Genomic DNA, 14,162 nt, shown 5'->3' with positions numbered 1-14,162 from the left:
CGGGGTTGCAATAATGGGGTTGCACCGATGGGGTTGCAATAAATAATGGTCTTGCAATAAATAATGTGGGTGCGAAATGGGGTTGCAATAATGTGGGTGCCATATGTGGGTGCCATATGTGGGTGCCATATGTGGGTGCCATAATGGGGTTGCACCGATGGGGTTGCAATAAATAATGGTCTTGCAATAAATAATGGTCTTGCAATAAATAATGTGGGTTCAATAATGGGGTTGCACCGATGGGGTTGCAATAAGGTTGCAATAATGGGATTTTAGGTGGCGTGGGGTATAAATTGTTCTGGAGAGAAACTTTGGTGTATGAGTTGGTATTTGGGTGACAGGTATCAATTGTTGTGAGTTCTGGAGACAAGTTTTGGAGTGTGAGTTGTTCTTGTGTGTGAGTCTTTTATGGGTGTGAGTTGATATTCGGATGTGAATTCCTTTTTAGTTCCGGGTTCTTATTTGGTTTATACTTGGTATGAGGTCTTATTTGATTGGGGTCTTATTTGGTTTGTGAGTTCTGACTCGGTACGAATTCTCACTTGATGTTAGTTCCCTTTTGCTGTAATTCTTATTTGGTCTCATACTGGAGTTGTAAATTGTGTCTTGATCTTATTTGCGATACTGTCAGCGGCTTTCGTATTGGAAAACTCTGGGCGGGAATAATCGACAAAGGCTATATACTGTGTGCGTTTAAAACACCACTATTCGATTTTCTACAACCTCTCCTCTCTTTAAATAATCTGAATAAAATGCTCCCAATAGGTTCCATTCCCTCCTTCCTTCTAGTATCAGCTCTTCTAAGCCTTGTCCTTGCTACGCCGCCCTCTTCAAATCCTCCCCGCCAGTTATCATGGTATGACAAGCCGATTCTTGAAATCACGTCAAGAACTCATGATCGGCGGCTCATCTCCCAGTTATTATACAAGTCCTATGAAGAATACTTAACCTTGGTCTCTAGCAACCGTTCTCCCATGCACGTAAGTAATGATAAAATCAATTCTGATAGAGAATGCATTGAAAATACAGTCATTCGCTACTTTCTAAAGGATATCAAATATATCACCAAGCAATACGAAGCGTCTGAATGCAGAATAAACACAAACAACAAGTACAAGTCGGTTCTACAGCCAACACCAAATATTCATGTACTTGTCCACGAGACGTCTGATACTATTCAAAAGCAACTAGAAACTAAGATTGAATTAGAGTTGCAGAAGAATGATAAATTCAAAGATACCAAGTTCTACAATTTTGAAAATTTGGATTATTCAATTGAATGCTTGATTGGATACCAAGAAATTGCTCAAGTAAAGATGGAAGAGAACGATATCGAGGCAATGATCGAAAAGATTGTTGAAATTCCTGACGCTTGTAGTTTCCAAAAGGTTAAACATGACTTTGATGGGAAACACTACGAAACAATCAAAATTGACTTGCCCTTGAACGGTACCTTGTATTGTCGTCGTGGACGTTCTTCTACTTGCAATAGAGCCAATTCGGAATACAAAAACTCAAGATTTAAGGTTCCTATATAATTTTGGACAAAGCAGTTTCACATTTCAATAGCTTCAAGGAAACAATATTATAGAACATTACATAACAATTTCATATTTTATATCGGATTTGATCTCCTTGTGTGGCAATACTATTGAGTTGTAGACAAAGCATTGGTTCTGAACCACAGTATTCTTGCCTAAGATTACAATGTTGTTGATCAACTTGAAATAGCCATCACTAATTCCAGCATGATCGTTGCTAATTGTTGTCTTTGTGATAGTTCCTTCAATCCTACACCACTTTCCGATCTTGACACCCTCAGATACAATTGCGTTTGACACAAAGGAGTTGTCACCAATTGTCACGTTATCAGCGATGATGGAGTTGGTGATACGAACACCGTTTCCAATGATGACATTTTTACCAATTGAAACGTTTGGACCAATCTTATAATTTTGAGAAACATCCAAACATGTTCCAAGAGATAAAACTGGTGGAACAATGTTAACCGAAGGTGTCTGTAAAGCTTTACTATCCTTTTGCAATTTCTGCTCCAAAAAGAAATTGTTAGCTAATAGAGCTGAGATAGGAGTCTTCAATTGATACCAGTAACTGTTCGATTTGAAGGTGGAAAACTTTGTGTTGGGAGTAGATGGTAGCGATCTCAAAATATCCAACTCCAAAGAGATGCTCTTGATATCCTGGTCATCCTCTTCGAGATCATCATGGAACTCAAAATGAGTTGCAGGGTCTTCAAGGCGAACGTGAGCTGTTTCCAACTCACTAAGGACATCTCTGTTGAAGACATATACACCACCATTGAGCAAAATATTGTAGGAGGTCTCATTGGTGAGATTGGAAGGTTTTGATGTGGGCTTTTCAATGTAATGAACCACCTCATTGCTATCCTTATCAGCAAAAATAGTACCATATAAGTTGAAAATCTTGTCCTTATCATATGTCAAGTACGAACTTTGATTCTGGATCTGTTTGGTGTTCTGGAAATTGTTCATCAAAAGTACAGGGTCAATTCCTAAGATAACAGCACTAGACTTTTCGGAATCGTAGAATTCGATCAATTGCTTGAAAGGATAGTTGCAGACAACATCTCCATGGATTACCAAGATCTTTTCACAAGAAGTATCACCGAAGATCTCATCTCTGAAGTAGTAAAGACCACCTGCCGTGCCCATTGAGTGAGGCTCCGAAAGGTATTTAATCTTCTTCACTGAAGGGTGTTCCTTGCGAGCCGAATTGACGTAATCATCGAATTTCGAGGGGTCCTTGAAAAATCCAAGCAAAAGGATCTCCAATGGCTCGACATCCAGCAATTGACTTACCAAGTTGTCTACGATATGTGATATCAATGGCTTACCACAGATTGGGAACAACACCTTTGGTGATTCCATGGAAAGAGGTCTAAACCTGGTTCCGGTGGTTTCACCACCGACCAAGATCACTGCTTTAATTGTCATTTTTGCTAAAGAAAGATTTGATATCAAGAATTAACCAGCTTCTGGTGGGCTCATCTTGAACTTATTCATCTTCTTCTTATACTCTTGCATCTATCCTACACAAACCCACCGATCGGGCCACGGAGACAAAAGCCAATGGGTATAGGGTTTATTTTTTATCACCATCCCTAAATCTGATCATCCGAATTGGGTCGATATGCGGTACTGTGTCCCTTCCGTCATACTGTTATAGGTGGAGACGAAGTGTACTTATTGGAATGTGGGACTGAGGGGGTGGAGGGGGGTGGGTATGAATTGCTCATTTGAATGGGCTATTTTTGTGGCCCATTATTTTGGTTAGTAGCTGTTGCTGGGCGGAAGAGTGATGTTCATGAATTGTTCGGGATGTGACGTATGACCTATAAGCATGGTGTGTATGTACTATGTTTGATCCAACTGTACGAATGTTGCAATTGTACTGCACATGCGGTTATACATATAATGAGGACACGGTATGGTGCCTTTGGGGCCATGGGAATGAAAGCTATAGTAGTGAAATGTATTAAGATGTTTGAGTAGATATTCTAGATATTTCTTACTCTGAGAATAATACTGTGAGACCTTGCACCTAGACAGTTAGTAGTATTTCAAATGTTGTATGATATCGCGTGGTCAATGCCTCAATCCATATAATAGGGCATGTCCATACGCCAGCGAATCGTCTCATGCATAGACTATTCCTTACTGACAAAGTACATGCTGCATGGGTGTAGGATATTCTATAAGAGGTGACAGTAGCTTCTAAGAATAGATCGAAGAAGAAGCATAGCTTGATATTTTATTGGCCATTGGCTGGGCAGCATTTGCACATGAGGACTCCACTTCCATTTTGATCACCTGCCAGATACTCGGATACCTAAATACATAAGAACAATTATATTCCTATTATGCTACATTCCACATAAAAAATGTCAATGAAGAACATTATGAAACTTATTCCTTAAAGTTATCGCTAAAATACTTCATCTGCCCGGTTAATTTTCCCAGTTAGTCTCCATGGTAACTGAATCTGACATTTTCTCGAAAAAGGAACCATATTCCGTTTCGATCTTTCTACGGAGAAAACTCTGTGATAGAACATTACCCGTGAACTCTGTCTAAAATTAGATTCACTACATCTGTAGAATACGAATAAGTAAGTCTAGAATACTTCGGTTGTATTTTCCAGATGTGGGTAACCAATAAACGCCATCTGATCTTCTTGAACACAATTTCATATAATTCAGATTGATTTGTTCACGGAGGTACAGCCGCATCTGGGAAATGTCAAAAGCGTAATTACGATAAGGCCGAAACGATTTTTGAGATCCGGCCTTTTTCAACGGTCAAAGGAAGGTCCAAAGGATTAAATAGTTATCCGAATAAACGGTTAGGAACAGATCAGGAGCATATTTTTCCGTGTCAGATTTCGTATCTTGAGTAGCTGATCATCTATTTCTCGGAGAAATTCGTTCCAGACCAAATTTAGTGACAATTGGTACCTTAATACTCAGTCGGAAGTCGGAAATGGAAGAAATTTAAGAACTTCATATGTTTAGGAAGACATCCATTGATACCTATAAAACCACGAATTCTCGACATGAAAACATTTAAGGTTATCCTAGGTATGTACCAAAACCATCATGGAAAACGAAAAAGAAAAAGAAACCACCCTCGAAGCGGAAGCGAACGAAATTACTACTTCACAGATTGATCTTGAATCGACTGCAAAACCAAGAAGTGAAATGGAGTCTGATGAAGTACCATTTACCATTCTCTCTCCTACAGAAAAATACAGTATTGTATTTATTATGAGTTGTTCAGGAATATGGTCTGCTCTATCAAGTTCAATTTACTTCCCTGCTTTGCCTATTTTATCCCAAAAATTCGACGTTTCAGCAAGTGTTGTCAATATTTCTGTTGTTGCTTATTTCTTATTCCAGGGTGTTACACCTTCCTTCGTGGGAGCATTAGCAGATGCCTACGGTAGAAAACCATTGGCATTTATTTGCTTGGTCTGCTATGTAGCAACTTGTGTTGGTCTTGCCAGAACAAACGTTTACTGGCTATTGGCAGTGCTTCGTTGCTTTCAGGCAGCTTCGATTGCACCAATCAATGCGGTAAGTGGTGGAGTGATAGGTGACATATGCGTTCGGGCTGAAAGAGGTTCTTATGTTGGTTAGATTAGCGGCATTCAGCTAATTGGACTGGGCTTCGGTGCTCTTGTTGGGGCTGACATTGCTTCATCATATGGCTGGTGGGGGATATTTGTGTTTTTGGCTATTGGTGGATGTGCTACTTTGGTTGTTGTGACATTGATTTCGCCAGAAACAAATCGAAAAATTGTGGGAAACTTATCGGTCCCTCCAAAACTAATAATAAATCAATCTATTCCTATCAAATTCCCATTCCTTAGAAAAAAAATGAATAACGACCTATCTTCCTTAGCAAAGTTGGCGCCAATAGATATTTTAGGATCATTCAAGATTTTCTTCCAAAAGAAAGTTTTCTTTTGTTTATTGCCTCTTGGCTTGCAGTTCACCACATGGACAATGTCACTTACAACATTATCGACGTCTTTAGAGACGAAATATGGCTTTCTGATAATACGGATCCGGATCGGTCTCTGCTATTTGGCACATGGAATTGGTACCTTAATTGGTTCTTTGGTTTCTGGAAGAATTTTGGACTATATTTATGCTATGACAAGCAATATGAACAATTAGATGCACTGGAAAGACCTCCATTTGATATCTTTACAGCAAGACTTCAATTTGTGGCCTATCCCAACGCACTTTTCATGATTTTCATTTTGATATTTGGTTGGTGTTTGGAAAAGAAGGTCAACCTGCACCTCTTCTTATTTCAATGATTATCCTGTCTTTCTGTGCCATGTCCTTTCTGGCTGCTGTTTTTACCCTCTTAGTTGACATGTTCCCAGGACAAGCTTCTGCGGCGTCGAGTTGTTTAAACCTCATGAGATGTTTGCTTGGTGCCGCAGGAGTTGGTGCTCTCCAACCTATGGTAGATTCAATGGGGGAAGGCGGTACTTTTACTCTTATGACTGGCCTTTGACTCTTATGACTGGCCTTTGACTCTTTTTCTGGACCCTTCTTTTACATTGCTTCGAGAAATAGAAAGAAGCAAGAAGTTAACCAGGAAACTCGTTGATTGAAGCGTTTCGTTGACTTTTTTTGATTCTTTTGATGCTTTAATGAGAAATGCTTCATATGATTCGATGAATTCATGACTTGATGTTATTATGCTATATATAATAGTTACGAAAATGAATTGTAGTAATATTCTAGCTCCTGTAGTAGCTATATTTTCGCATACATCATTTAATTAGCAAAGTGCTTATCTCGCCGGAACCTATACATTGCCCCTCTTGAGATCCTGATTGATGAAATACTTCACAATATCATTCGCAGCAAGTGAATCTTCACTACTGTCATGCTCTCCAATCTGAATGTTTCTGCTTAAATACTGGAATGCGAGGTCCTTCAAACTACATTTGAATGTTGGACTAGTCTTATGTTTGGGGTACAAGATGGATGTGTCAATAATCTTTTCATGGATTAGCCTCATGGCATTCATATCATTCTCCAAACCGTGACCCACGAGAATGGTGTTTTCATCAATTATATCCCCTAGTTGAGAAAGCATATCGTAAAATGAAACAGCATCTTCTCTGATTTCAGATACTCCTGAGTATCTGGTATTGAGATCAACTACTTTTCCAAACGGACGAACAAATATGTCGAGGACGTCTTCACCAGAGAAGAAATCGACGGCAGTAACTCTCAAAAGTTCCAGACCTCTGGTTGTGTATCCCATCTCACAATCAATGCCTATGGCAAACAAACTATCCTCTCTTGTACCATAAAGTTTGCTGGTTCTCTGGAATGGAATTGACCAATGCATTTCCTCTTTATTTTGCCAATAGAACACATGATGCTTTGCTTTACTACATGGTTGTGTGTCGCCGCCTCCAACAATTTCTTGACAACACTCGTAATACCTCACACCTTTATCCTTTCTCCTGATCTTTCCTGAGTGGAATTGACATTCTACTTCATTCATCTGCTCTTCAATACGGAAATCTGCGTCACACCGATGGCATTTTCTACTCTTGTTAGGGTTGATATCCTCTGGAGGACTCATTACGAACCCATACTTCTCGAGCTTTTCTTTCGGTATTACTAGTTCCTTGAGGGCCTTCATATACTGTTCTCTGGTAGCGGTCTTTGGTGCTTCCGCCTTCTTCTTCTCCGGGTGAAGTGCGTAGTACACAGCTTTCTTAATACTGGCAAGGTACGTACCCGATGATGATGAAGATGCAATCTGGTATTCCTCGTCTATTGCGTGCAATAATGGCGTCTGCATTTCTGGACTTTTCTTTTTATAAGCATCTGCAAGTGCCATAACATATTTCTTCCTATCCCCTAGCAATGCTGGAGGATTTGGTACATCCTTTGGTAAGAATAACTTGGGGTCACGCTTGCTACTTACAAATTCCTCGATCTTCTTTTGGTATTCTTCTGGTGTATTTGATTGCAAGTAGATCTTCTTTTCATGTACCAATGCTTCCAGGCGGGCCTCTTCGAATGTTTTCTTGTATACCCCAGTCAACAGATCAATCATTCTTCTATAGCTGGATTTTCTTCTTTCCTTACAAATGTTCTTGCCGTTGTCAGAATCCGACTCAGACGCCACTTTTTGTCTCTTTCTATCGTTTTCTGGATCTTTTTCCTTCTTTTCATTAGTATTTCCTTCTCCATTATCACCATCAGAGACAGGTCGTTTATTGTTAGACTTTTGCTGCAGCTTCAACCCCGCTAGTTCTTCTTTACTTGGATGCTTATAAGTACAATTACCAACTTTACAAACGCCGTTTTCCTTGACGTCAGGACAGAGCACGTTAGCCAATTCTGTCTTGAACATCTCCAAACTTTTATCCAACACTAACTATTATTCTACAATGTATATTAACCTATAAAATCCAACTTACTACAATGAACCACTCTTTCCACTCCACATTTTAATCATTATTAGGTCTTCCAAATAGAAATATTTCAATGTCTCGCTAAAATACAAGTTACCCGATCAAGTAATGCCACAGGGCTCATAATGTGTCAAAAAAAAAGTATAAAAGGGCATCGAGCGCCAGATTTTTTGAGATGGATTTTAAGATTTTTTTCTTTGTCGACGTACTTCATAGGATCATTTCTATAGTTTACGTCCCTCTTTGACTCTTCAAAAGAGCCACTGAATCCAACTTGGTTGATGAGTGAGATACCCTTATACCCTCAAAGTGAGACTTTAATTTAGCTTGTCCGTGATTCTCAGCAATCCGGTCATCTACGTTTTGTTTGCCTTTTAGTATGATCCAGGAATTTGAACTTGTTTCTTAGTCTAGATTTTAAAAGGAGCGATGATCTTTACCCTCTTCTTCATGCCTTCTAGGAGGACTTGGGATTGGGTGGGTATAAGTGGCTGTCTGACAAGTTACGCAGTCCTTTGGGTTTCTTTTGAAATCCTGGGACTGGGCGACTATTGAGACCTTTGGTGATGCGTCGACCAGCAATCAGGTGTGAAGTTGCTTTCACTTCTTCATTCTACTACGCTATAGTGGAAATAACTCCAGTCATTCTCAGTAATGATTTTAGAGTTTGCTTTTCTATAGTGTACATGAGTGAAAACTATATTCAAATGATATTTATTACAAAGTAGATGATTACTCTTATCTTTGTTCAATTTGAATTATTAATGCGTGAATTAAAGTATATCAAGAGATATGTGAATAGGAGCAATAATATCTAAACCAATGCTTCTGGCTTTTTGGCTGGGTATTCGTACAACTTGTAGTAATCTACGACTTGTCCGTTCAAGTTGTTTTCACCTTCGATTGGTAAGTAGAAAACATTTCTGAAGCTAATGTCACCAAGAACCCAGAAATCCAACCAGTTCTGTTTCATTCCATAATCAGTTGGAATGACGATATTGTTTAGCGAGGTGTAGTCGTTCGAATCAGAACTGTTGGCACTGGAGAATAACGAAGTCACACTCAATTTGATAGTTATGAGGAACTGGTCCAACCCAATCAAATTCATGCATGCTTTCAATTCAGAATCATGTCTGTGGGGACCATTCGCCGTTGGTGGAGGCGAACTGAAGCCATCGAAATCTCTAGGAACTGTTGAGTGGTTGAAACGGGAGCTGTTTTGAATTCTATTGTTTAAGGTGCTGAATTCAAAAGTAGTGACACCTTTCAAGATTTGGAAAGTTTGAACAACACATAAGAAGACAATCCAAATATATTGCAACCAGCACCATATCAACAAATTGAAGTGGAAATGGTGGTTTTTGTATCCGTAGCAAAGTTCGTCAGATAAGATCAGGCAAAACATTCCCTCATCCTCTGATTCGTAGCCATCTTCAAGTTCGTCGAAGTATTTGAATGTTAAGTAGGTAAAAGTGAGAATAATTAAATTCAAGGAGTAAACGAAAGTCATAAATAACTTATGATTTCTGACTCCAATTTCATTGTACACCCATGGACAGTAATGATCAAATCTTGCAACCAATTTCTTATTATGCTTGGAATACCTCGATCTTAATGGCTTTCTAATGAAAGTGTTCACACAGAAATGATCAATGTCGAACTTTCCAAGCTTGAGCAAATCTTTAACTTGTGCGAGAATAATGCTATTGTCGGCTGGAATGGGCACAAATCCTGGGTTAATAAACATGGCTTTGAAGAAGGACCAGGATAATACGCCAATGAGAACTGCTAAAATGACGTTGCCAATGAAATTGCTTAAAATAGTAGCTGGGATGATATTATGGAGCCAAACAAGGATAGCCCAGAATGAAGTGGCAGAGAAAATGCCTGCCATGAGAGGAGATTTCGGCACAGCTTTATCCTCTGGTAGGTAAGTTGGAATTATAAATCTGGCAACCAGGTAGAGTCCACCAGCAAAGATAATGAGTGAGAAGAACAACTTAGGGATAGCAAAGCCGTCACTCCATGAGCATATAGCGAAGACTATTGGAAGTAACACATACGGGGACAAGAATGTTAATATTTTACCAAGCTTTGGTTGAATTATTCTAGATCTCTTTCCCCAATTAAACTTTGCATCTCTACCATCCTCTTTTAATACTTTAATCCACGTAGCATAGCAATTCATATCCTTTGCAATATCAAAGGTATTCTTTCCCTGGTCATTCTTTGCATTGATATCCGATCCAGCTTCCAATAACGATTTCAACACAACTTTGTGTCCCTTCATGAATGCCCAGTGTATTGGGAGGAAGAGAGTATCGTCCACTTTGGCGATATCAGCACCAAACTTCAAAAGGGCATTGATAGTATAAACATCGCCTTGATAAGCGGCCCAATGCAAGCAGGTACGGCTGCATCCGTCTGGTTCATCAATATAGAGCTTTTTCTTCGAGTGCTCATCGCAACAACTGAGTAACAAGTATACCACTAGTGTTATGTTGGAGCTATGTACAGCTAAATGCAAGGCATTGTAAGCCTGAGCATCTCTAAGCGTAGGATCCGCATTAGTCAGAGATATTAAGAAGTCGACAATGTAAACAAGTCCATTTCTACAGGCCCAATGCAATGGTGAGGCCTTCAAATCTCCACCCAAAAAGTTGGGGTCTGCGCCGACTTCAATCAAGTACTTCACCAATGTAAGTCTGTTATTAATACAAGCCCAATGCAAGCCAGTGATTCTGTCACTGAAGGTATCGTTTGGGGCTACTTTCTGTGACGTGATCAATTGTTTTACAATGGTCAAGTTTCCTTCCTGACATGATGTCATAAACTTGGTCAAATCAGGATTCAAGTCCTGTTCCGTTGGTTCTTCTTTAGAAGCACCTGAAATGTGGTCAAGGTCGTCTTTGTTGGTATCTAATACCGCATCAGTAGATTTTATAGACTGGGTGTCGACCTCAGTATTTTCTCCATTAGAATGGTTCGGAGTTTCAACGTCTCCATTTGTTCCGTTCTTGAATTCCAAGCCCAAACCTGTCGCCACACCATTCTTCAATGAACCTTTTGATTCCTCGGCGGAAATTTCCTCATTTGTTTCTTCCACTGCTGTCCCGTTCGACTTTTGGGTAGCGGCCGATTCGGAATTCGCTTCTGTCGTTGTTTCTACAGATTCCAGTGGATGTACCAGAGTTCCATTGGATGATATCGAATCGCCAACTGTAGTTTCCGAGAGCGCCAGTTCCGAAACTGTAGCTGAATCGCTATTTCCGTCTGTCTTTTCTTCAATTGTTTTACTCATTCTATCTAAGATTTTTCTTGTGAACTCTTAATCTCGGAATCTCCGATTCTTTCGATCTCTGATTACTGATCTTTACAAATTCTATATAAAAATCAGCAATGATACCCAATACAACAGGTGTTTTCTTTGCGATTTTCTTCTCAATTAAATTCCTGTTCACTTCAGAAGTCACTCACCACTCAAATTTCACGTCTAAACTGTGTTCTTCTCCCAAATAGTGCCCTCTAACAAGAAGAAACAACTATCTTTAATCCATAATTAAACATAATCAAAAGTTCGATTCGGTTTTTCTTCTGGTAGGAGAGAGTTAAGTCGCATTAAGAGAGGGTTCCTGCATGTGGATCGGCTATCTGGATTTGCAGCTTAACAGTGATCATTTGAGGGCTGTGAATTCGGCGCTACCATTCGCGAGTATCTGGAGATGAAGAAGGTGGCGATGGGTGCAAAGAGAGATGTAGGTTGAGGGTGGTAGAGGGTGGAGGGTGGTATTCGGGGGGCTTAGATGTAGAGGCGGTAGAGGAGGGAGACGGTTATGTTGAGACGGCGAAGGAGTGTGACGGTAATTTAGTGGTTTGAGGTGTGATTGTGTTGTGGTAAGGCTGTAATTAGGCTGTGGTCAGGGTTATATCAAGTGAGAGAAATGTAATATTTATAAAAAAGATGGGAAGGGGGGAAGAATGGGTGACAGATGACTGAGGATAAATAGAAGTTTTGTGCAGCCCTTCGGATGCCCTTTTTGGAGCCGACCGTTGATAGAGAGCTGAGGGAGGTTTGATAAATGTTATACTAATATCCAATTTTATATGGAAAGAAATTGTATTGGAATCTATTTGCAGTTCCATCATTCATCTGCTTTTTGCAATTTTTTGATTCTTGTTTTTTTTTGTATTCACCACCACCACACATGGGACTTGTTTAAGCAGTTGGCCTCGTAAGGTGATGGTATTGGTATTGGTATTAGCCGTGCTCTTTTACGGTAGCTCGGCTAAATTAATATCCTATTATTATCCATTGTGTTTTGCAGATTTGGGTTGGGGAGCTTTCTATTCAATTATTAAGCTATAAAATACTATATATGTATACTGTCTGTATTATCCTGGTAATGGCCGAACAGCCGTTGGAGAATTGTACTCCATGAACTGATCATTATCATTTTCTGTCTGTCTTGTATCTTGGTAAAACTCTGATCCAGTTGCCAACTTCACTGGTCATCATCCAATAAGTCTTTCTCTTTTCTTCCCGAGTTTTTCAATGAACGCAAGCTTTTAGTGGCCCCTTCTTCTCTGAATACGGGGTTATTTGCATCTGGAATTCCATGCTGTGAGACAACATAATTGCTGTCTATATCATTGGCCTCTGCACCTTCGAAGGTTGGTCTTTCTGAAGGAAAGTTGAGCATGGTGTCAGAATTCGAGCTTGCGATCGATTTGGACTCCTTGGAGCCAGCTGAAGTCCCAGTTACCACAGTCGTGGGACTGGTATGTGTTGTGCTTACTCCACTGGTAATTGATGGTTGGAAAGAACTCGCAGACGAGCTTGAGTGACTGCGAGAGGACTTTTGAAGGTATGACTTGAATTGTTCTCCTGCCTTTTTGGCCTGAGGTTTTAACGTCTCATCTACGTACGGTTGAATCTTGTCGTTGATGAAATTAGGTCTGACTTCATCCTTGGTGATTAATCCAAGATTCTTCTGTCCGACTCTAATCAAATGCTTTTCCAACAAAAGATAATTACGCAGATTGGACTTGTATCCTATTTCGATTAAATCACCAACAATTGGGATTAAACCAAGTAAGAAGTCTATAACTATGTTCACGAGGAATAAGATCTGCAAATCCAAGGGGAAGCCATCTTCCAATGTACGTGCCAATTGGAGCAATTCGAGTGACCAATACGCCGATACGATGGTTCCAAATACAGGGATGATTCCAACAATGTTAGTCCATCCAAATTTCACTCCGAAGAGGCTGAACCACATATCGTACCGATAAGCACGTCTCTTGAACTTCTCCAATACCTTTAAGTCGCGATTGCTAATTCCATCTGGAATTCTTCTAGGAATTCTTTTGTACTTGACCTTGCCATTGATATTGTCAATGGGTACGTATTCGTTGTAGGGATCCTCAACCCCAAACCTGTTCCATTGGTTATCCTTGAGAATCCGGTTGGTTATATACTTTAGAATTATAGATGACATTTGTAAATAAGAACCAGTTCTACGACTTCTATCTAACTACAAAATTAAGTCTAGTGCCACTAGTGAAAAATTATTCACTGTGGATTTTGGGGGTATTTAAATTGATTTGGTTCCGTCACTGTAAGCCCATATTCCAAAGGCCTCTTCAGGCATATAACTGAACCGTACGCTAGTTTCACTTGCTCTCTTTATGATTGCTGTTCCATCTACCTGGATTGATTAGAATAGAGATACGGCAATGGTGAATGCACGACGGGATGGTAGCAGCAGTGTTAGTGGTTACTACTAGATGTTAATTGATATTAATATTAATATTTATATTATTATTATGATCATCATTTTTATTATTATAATTATTAATTTTGGTTTATGATGTGATATTATCACAATTATTTCTTTCTCTCATAATGCTATTATTGCTGCTTGCTACTTAGGCTACGAGAGGAATTATCGCTGGGCACCACTAATTACCTACATGATGTACCTTAAATCCCAAGAACATCCCTCCCCTGTAGGTACGTATGTATCGATGTTTCCAGAAGACGCACTCTTCGATACAGATGGCTCCTGGCATGAATATTTGAATGGCCAAACCGTAAATTTCTTCCCCTCTTGACCTTTCGTTTCCTTTTGACCTTTCTTTGTTTGCTCTCTTACGGGGCCCTC

The 14,162-nt window shown here is 39.7% G+C and overlaps 7 protein-coding genes across 7 annotated transcripts; 3 read left to right on the top strand and 4 right to left on the bottom strand. All coding sequences in view use genetic code 12, as the record gives it.

Annotated features, from left to right (window-relative positions):
- Positions 1 to 675: 675 nt before the first annotated feature.
- On the top strand, positions 676 to 1,567 carry RJT20DRAFT_47708 (uncharacterized protein). The gene has a single exon (XM_064920301.1). The coding sequence runs from the start codon at positions 753 to 755 to the stop codon at positions 1,536 to 1,538; it is 786 nt and encodes a 261-aa protein (XP_064773599.1). The 5' UTR covers positions 676 to 752; the 3' UTR covers positions 1,539 to 1,567.
- Positions 1,568 to 3,172, bottom strand: PSA2 (Psa2p). The gene has a single exon (XM_064920302.1). The coding sequence runs from the start codon at positions 2,973 to 2,975 to the stop codon at positions 1,596 to 1,598; it is 1,380 nt and encodes a 459-aa protein (XP_064773598.1). The 5' UTR covers positions 2,976 to 3,172; the 3' UTR covers positions 1,568 to 1,595.
- A 1,464-nt stretch (positions 3,173 to 4,636) lies between these two features.
- On the top strand, positions 4,637 to 5,176 carry RJT20DRAFT_135513 (major facilitator superfamily domain-containing protein; the record flags this gene model as incomplete). The annotated part of the gene is made up of 1 exon (XM_064918408.1): positions 4,637 to 5,176. The coding sequence occupies one exon, from the start codon at positions 4,637 to 4,639 to the stop codon at positions 5,174 to 5,176; it is 540 nt and encodes a 179-aa protein (XP_064773597.1).
- Positions 5,177 to 5,416: 240 nt separating this feature from the next.
- Positions 5,417 to 5,719, top strand: RJT20DRAFT_3186 (uncharacterized protein; the record flags this gene model as incomplete). The annotated part of the gene is made up of 1 exon (XM_064919688.1): positions 5,417 to 5,719. The coding sequence occupies one exon, from the start codon at positions 5,417 to 5,419 to the stop codon at positions 5,717 to 5,719; it is 303 nt and encodes a 100-aa protein (XP_064773596.1).
- Positions 5,720 to 6,365: 646 nt separating this feature from the next.
- On the bottom strand, positions 6,366 to 7,637 carry REX3 (RNA exonuclease; the record flags this gene model as incomplete). The annotated part of the gene is made up of 1 exon (XM_064921643.1): positions 6,366 to 7,637. The coding sequence occupies one exon, from the start codon at positions 7,635 to 7,637 to the stop codon at positions 6,366 to 6,368; it is 1,272 nt and encodes a 423-aa protein (XP_064773595.1).
- Positions 7,638 to 8,812: 1,175 nt separating this feature from the next.
- AKR1 (palmitoyltransferase) lies at positions 8,813 to 11,299 on the bottom strand (the record flags this gene model as incomplete). Its single annotated transcript, XM_064919684.1, has 1 exon — positions 8,813 to 11,299. The coding sequence occupies one exon, from the start codon at positions 11,297 to 11,299 to the stop codon at positions 8,813 to 8,815; it is 2,487 nt and encodes an 828-aa protein (XP_064773594.1).
- Positions 11,300 to 12,755: 1,456 nt separating this feature from the next.
- On the bottom strand, positions 12,756 to 13,496 carry RJT20DRAFT_87717 (DUF4112 domain-containing protein; the record flags this gene model as incomplete). Its single annotated transcript, XM_064921264.1, has 1 exon — positions 12,756 to 13,496. A coding segment is annotated over one exon (741 nt), but the record flags the coding sequence as incomplete, so codon positions are not given.
- Positions 13,497 to 14,162: the final 666 nt, after the last annotated feature.

The sequence above is a fragment of the Scheffersomyces xylosifermentans genome (genome assembly GCF_036884685.1).
Source record: "Scheffersomyces xylosifermentans strain CBS 12540 chromosome Unknown RJT20scaffold_5, whole genome shotgun sequence".
NCBI lineage: Eukaryota > Fungi > Ascomycota > Pichiomycetes > Serinales > Debaryomycetaceae > Scheffersomyces > Scheffersomyces xylosifermentans.
Note: the sequence above shows the minus strand (reverse complement) of the source record. Positions and strands in the feature narration are given on the sequence as shown.